The 6,029-nt window shown below is 35.7% G+C and overlaps 1 protein-coding gene across 13 annotated transcripts in view; it reads left to right on the forward strand.

The window, feature by feature from the left end:
- The window catches only part of MGAT4C (MGAT4 family member C), a 427,868-nt gene extending 422,104 nt beyond the window's left edge, over positions 1–5,764 (forward strand). For 7 of the 13 annotated variants that reach the window (XM_083820114.1, XM_083820111.1, XM_083820107.1 and 4 more), the window contains 2 exons: positions 2,035–2,182; positions 3,620–5,762. In XM_083820114.1, the coding sequence (XP_083676240.1) occupies positions 2,035–2,182; positions 3,620–4,776 (1,305 nt within the window). In that variant the 3' untranslated portion in view covers positions 4,777–5,762. Of the gene's footprint in view, positions 1–2,034; positions 2,183–3,619 lie in introns of all 13 variants that reach the window. The other 6 variants (XM_083820113.1, XM_083820112.1, XM_083820103.1 and 3 more) reach the window with 2 other exon arrangements.
- The last annotated feature ends 265 nt before the right edge of the window (positions 5,765–6,029 follow it).

Consider the following 6,029-nt stretch of genomic DNA (forward strand, 5'->3'; position numbering starts at 1 on the left):
TATTGGCACTATGAAAATAATAGTTGTATTGTAGATGACATAGTACCTTTAGTGGAACAGATTATGTCTATAAACAATAGAGCACTTTGGAGCACCCTGACATCCACAGGAATCTCCCAAGATCCTGCAAACATCAGAAGATAAATTAAAGGTTAATTAAGAGAGGAAAACCAGAATTGTCACAGAAACAAAGAAGACAGCTAAGGAGAGATGATCAGTTTTCATCTTCAGTAACTTCTGCAAAGTAGTCAGAGGGAGAAGAACCAGATTTTAAATTTATGGAAAGAGCCATGTTTCTGTTTTGCATTCCATTCAAATAATGAATGAAAACGACGACAACAACAACAGTGTTACACACAACAGGCATTTTTTCAAGAAGAAAAAAATTTTTTTGGCCAGTTTAAGTATTTTGCTTGTTACAATCAAAACATATGTATTTTAGTGTTCCATTCTGGAACCAATAACACATGATATCTTGACCTTAAGGACTGTTTAAAAAAATAATAAGCTTTTGGGCTAGCACAATTGTTTTGTGTGTGTGTGTCTGTGTGTGTGTGTCTGTGTGTGTGTTTTAATTTGATGAGCTGTCATGAAAATCTTACGAAGTCTTGGTTTTAGTCCAATGACTTAAATTTTAATCTGGATTTGGTCAACATAAACCTTCCCCTCATATCTTATGAACAAATGCAAAGTAGCATAGCAGCACTAGAATGAAATTACCAGAGAGACATTGCAGATCAAGAGTGTAACAGTGCAGGTAGATACCCCTGGATGTCAGCCAAAGACCATTATTGAGCTTGGAAGTGGATTATTTACTAGTTCAATAAAAGAGTAATAATGAACTTAAAGTGAACCTAGTATCGGTTTACAGAAATCTTTCTTTGTGCCGTAAAATACATCTTGACACATTTTGAATATTTATACCATCACATATGAATGCTGCTTATTGTTTCTGTGGTTGCTCTTGTTAGCAACAGAACTATTTCTGCACAATGTTCTCAGTTAACGACAGATCAGGAAGTTTTTTAGTGTATTAACATACTCATTTCTTCACTGGTCTGTCATCAGACTAGAATCAAACAATGCAAGCAACAAATAAGCATTCCTACCTTTAAATTCCGTCTCATGACAGTGCAGCCTGTTAGATATGTTATCTTAAGGACTGAGGGAAAGATTTTCACTGAGACCTAACTTATCTTATTGATGAGGCAATGCTGATGAAGCCTCTCCTTCCCTTGTGCAACTTCAGTTAGGCTCAGGGAGCCTCTTAGAAGAAGAAGAAGAAAAAAAAAAAAAAAAAGGAAAAGAAAAAAGACAAGAATAGAAGGTAGAGAGAGGGGGTGAGAAATTTGCATTTTTTTTTCAAACCATGCTCACCGGATCCAACAAAAACTTTGTCTGTTTGGATGATCACATGCATTTCTGCTTATCACAGGTGTGAGCTGGAGCTACTCAGAAAGGTGACAAAATGACCTGATTGTTCTGTCTTTTGTTGTTGTTATTGTTTTTAATCACTGAAAACATTTTTTAAAAAATCTCCACTTCAACATCAAAAAAATTATTTCTGAGGCTGACTGATATTCTCTTATCCCTGTCTCAAATACCCCATCATTTTATTATTTTTTTGTAATAATTTTCTGTCCTCAATGCTTCCAGAAAAAGAAAGAAAGAAAGAAAGAAAGAAAGAAAGAAAGAAAGAAAGAAAGAAAGAAAGAAAGAAAGAAAGAAGGAAGGAAAGAAAGAAAGAAAAAAAAGATTTACAGAGTTTTGTCCAAATATTTTTTCTTCTTTTCCTTTTATCATAGTCTGAAGGGTTATTTCCTGTAACCAAAAATGTATGTTATTCAGTAATGGGGTTAAAAAAAAAAAAAAAAAAACAACAAGGTAACACCTATATGCTTTTACAAAAGCTGACACTGAAAAATGTTATTCTTGGAAACCTGCCTGTCCATGTTGCCTCTCTGGCTGGCATTCACAAATGTGTTTCTCTCTGTCTCTCTTCCTCTCTTATTCTTTTTGTTTTCTCACTAATAGGAAGGGGACAAGCAATTAATCAGAGAAACAGCCACGCATCAGCTCAACCCAGAGCGCTATGTTCACACTTTTAAAGATTTGTCTAATTTCTCAGGAGCTATAAACATTTCCTATCGCTACCTAGCTGGCACGCCTTTGCCAAGAAAAAGTAAGTAACTGCAACCTGAATGTTATGAAATGAGGTAATTTAAAAATGGGTGAAATCCATGTAGTTTCTGTGGTATTTCAAGGAAAGAAGGGCTGAGATAAATGTTGAAGATCCCAGAGAGTGTGGTAGGACAGTTATCTGTCACTGACAGTTCCTGGACAAAAGCTAATTCACTCCTAGCAGTGAATGCCCTACAGTATCTTCACCTTGATTTGACTGACTGATTTTTAAATAATCATTCCACCAACATAAACAATGCTTAGAAGTCCAAGCACAGAAAGTAAAATAAAATCATCTGTGATTTGTTGATCTTCATAGAAAGCTATAAGGTAAAGTTTGTTTGAATTAGATTTGAAAAATTTCAGGTTATGTAGGCAGCTTCTTGGGTTCTGAGGGTTCTGTGCAGTACTTCACTGCACAATGTACTGAATTTTGAGCAGACTTAAGCCTCAAGGGAAACTCTGCATTACTTTATCTGAGCAGTCTTTTACAAACCACATTATTTTAAGAAACTTGAGGTGGGTTCAACTAAATTATGCCATTTCAATTATTAATTCTTAACATATTTTACATCAAACTGGAGATATATTAACAGATATCTGAAAGAACTAATTTGGACTGCTGGAAAAAAAAGAAATACAATGGTAGTGACTCCAAAGCAGCAGAGATGAAAATTATTCGCTTATAATTAAGATGCAGCTCTCTCCAGAAAAGCATAACAACATTAAAAATTACTTATAGAAACACAGATATGGAGTAGTAAGTTCTCTTCTACTCTAAAATGATATCTAAATTACATCTTTCAAGAGGGAGTTCCCTATAAATAGCTCAATGAAAGACGGTTAGAAGAAGAAATATTAGTAAGGAAAAAATGGTCAAATTCAGTTAAAAATGAAAATGCAGAGAGGAAATATCCATTCAACATTCATAAAACTGTAAAGTTATGCCTAAGTGGAGCTAGTCTTGTAGAGTGCTTAAAATGCTAAATGTTTGGCAATTAATCTTTAGCTCATGTTTTTGTGCTGTATTTCATAGTGCCTTGTTTTGAAAATATTGTGTGAATAGTAAGTCATAATCCCCTTTCTTTTAACATATTTTATATCCTTAATATTGTCTAAGTGTTTTTTTTCTCTCCCAGGCATATATGTGCACATTGCTTTGGCTTTTGTCCATTTCACACCATTTCTTGCAATTAACAAGTAAATGAATGTTTGATGCAATAGTCTACATATGTCTATTTGCTTGCAATAAGATTCTTCTTTCACAAAAAATGAATAAATATCCTTTGTTTCCTGCAGCAAGTTTACACAACAAACTCTCAGACTTTACCATTCAAAAGATTTACTTGATATAAGCACAGCCCTGGAGGATAATTTTGTGGCTAGATAGTTTCCAATGTCAGATACTCAATTTTTGCCTGATTTTTCTTTTGTACAGGGTATCTTACAATTGGGCTATCCTCTGTGAAAAGGAAAAAAGGAAACTACTTGCTTGAGACCATCAAGTCCATATTTGAGCAGTCAAGTTATGAGGAACTTAAAGAAATTGCAGTGGTAGTGCAGCTTGCAGATTTTGATTCTGCCTGGTGTGAAGGAATGGTCCAGGATATTTCACAGAAATTTGCACATCACATAATTGCAGGTAGACTAATAGTTATTCATGTCCCTGAGGAGTATTATCCAGTTCTGGATGGACTCAAGAGAAATTACAATGACCCAGAAGACCGTGTGAAGTTTCGATCCAAACAAAACGTTGATTATGCTTTCCTGCTAAACTTTTGTGCTAACTTGTCTGATTATTATGTGATGCTAGAAGATGACGTTCGCTGCTCAAAGAACTTTTTGACCACTGTTAAGAAAGTAATTACTTCACGAGAAGGATCCTACTGGGTGACTTTGGAATTCTCCAAACTGGGGTATATTGGAAAACTTTACCATTCCCATGACCTTCCACGCCTGGCCCATTTTTTGTTGATGTTTTACCAAGAAATGCCTTGTGATTGGCTACTGATCCATTTTCGTGGTCTGTTAGCTCAAAAGGAAGTGATACGTTTCAAACCATCACTGTTCCAGCACATGGGATACTACTCATCTTACAAAGGAGCTGAAAACAAGCTGAAAGATGATGATTTTGAAGAGGAATCATTTGATATCCCTGACAACCCACCTGCAAACTTGCACACCAACATGAATGTATTTGAGAACTATGAGGCAAGTAAGGCTTACAGCAGCATTGATGAGTACTTCTGGGGCAAAGCTCCTTCTACTGGGGACTTCTACGGGATTGTATTTGAAAAGCCCATTAAAATCACTAAGATTAAAGTTGTCACTGGAACTGAAGACCGGCAAAATGACATTTTGCATCATGGGGCCCTGGAAGTAGGAGAAAAGATAGTAGGGAGTAAAAAAGGGAGACAATGCACTACTTACCTGAGACTAGGGGAATTCAAAAATGGGAATTTTGAAATGACAGATGTAGAGCACAAAGTTCTGTTCAATATTAACTGCATGAGAATACTTGTTACCAAAAGTCAAAAAGAGTGGCTAATCATTAGGAGCATTAGCATTTGGACTTCTCAAACATCAAATCAATAAAAAGAAGTCACCTGAGAAGGTACAGAGTGAATACAATCAGCTGGGTCCCAAATGGTACCATTTCCCAGAAACACTGACTTACTTCCATCTCTTTACTAGAGAAACAGTAAATCTGGGGAAATAATAAAGCAAGCAAAGAAATTTATTTTTTACTAGTTTGGCCAGGCAATATGCAAAGACGTATTTATTGAAAGTTTTGAATTTTATAGGAAACAGAAAGATCTAAAACCTCTCTTGAGATCTTGAACATCTTTTTATTATCATTTCTCTTTTAGAGAGACATGCTGGACTAAACAGAACAAAACAAAACATTCTATAATTACCATAATTTTTAATGCCATGACCAGTATATTGTGAAAAGAATTGGCTTCCACCTTATGCACATATAAATTTAAAAAGTTATGGTAGTATGCATTTGTACAATAGTTGGTGATGTGTTTCTTTTAAAAGCACTTGTGACAAGGAAGTCTGTCCTGATATTGGCAGTTTCATTCTGAGCACTGTAAGAAAATAGTGTGGCTAATCTTTGCAACTTCTTTTCAAAAAGGAATGTATGTAGAATTATAAATTTGACATGGCAACTATGTGAAAAAATAGATAATTGCATTTATTATTCTGTCTCAGTAAATAAATATATTTTTTTTTTTTTTCTGGGTCCTTTCACTAAGAGAAATATTTCTTGGCTTCCATATTATCTAGGGAACCAATATAATTTAATTCAAATAAATTGTTGCATAGTAAGCAAGCATTCTGCTTGTATACAGATGTCACTATCAAATCCAGGTACCACAAGCAACCCTGTTGTCTTAGGCAACTTAACATATCTCAGCTTCAACATTTATGTTCCTTCAATGGATGGAGAACTCCCCATGATAAATATGCACATAGCTACGTACTGGAGCATGCTTCCTGAGAACTGTTATACCTTATATACTTACATTTGTTCACTTTTGGGCCCCTCACTAAAAGAAAGACATCGAGGCCCTCACCTGCACCCAGAGAAGGGCTACAAAACTGGTGAAGAGTCTGGAACACAAGTCTTATGAGGAACTGGGGTTGTTTAGTCTGGAGAAAAGGAGCCTCAGGGGAGACCTTATTGCTCTCTCCAACTACCTGAAAGGAAGTTGTGGGGAGTTGGGGATCGGCCTCTTCTCACAGAAGACAATTCTTGGAAAGAGTAGTTAGGCATTGAAACAGGTTGCCTAAGAAGGTGGTGGAGTTGCCATCCCTGGGAGTGTTTAAGGAAAGGCTGG

This window comes from Anser anser (genome assembly GCF_964211835.1).
Source record: "Anser anser genome assembly, chromosome: 1".
Classification (NCBI taxonomy): domain Eukaryota; kingdom Metazoa; phylum Chordata; class Aves; order Anseriformes; family Anatidae; genus Anser; species Anser anser.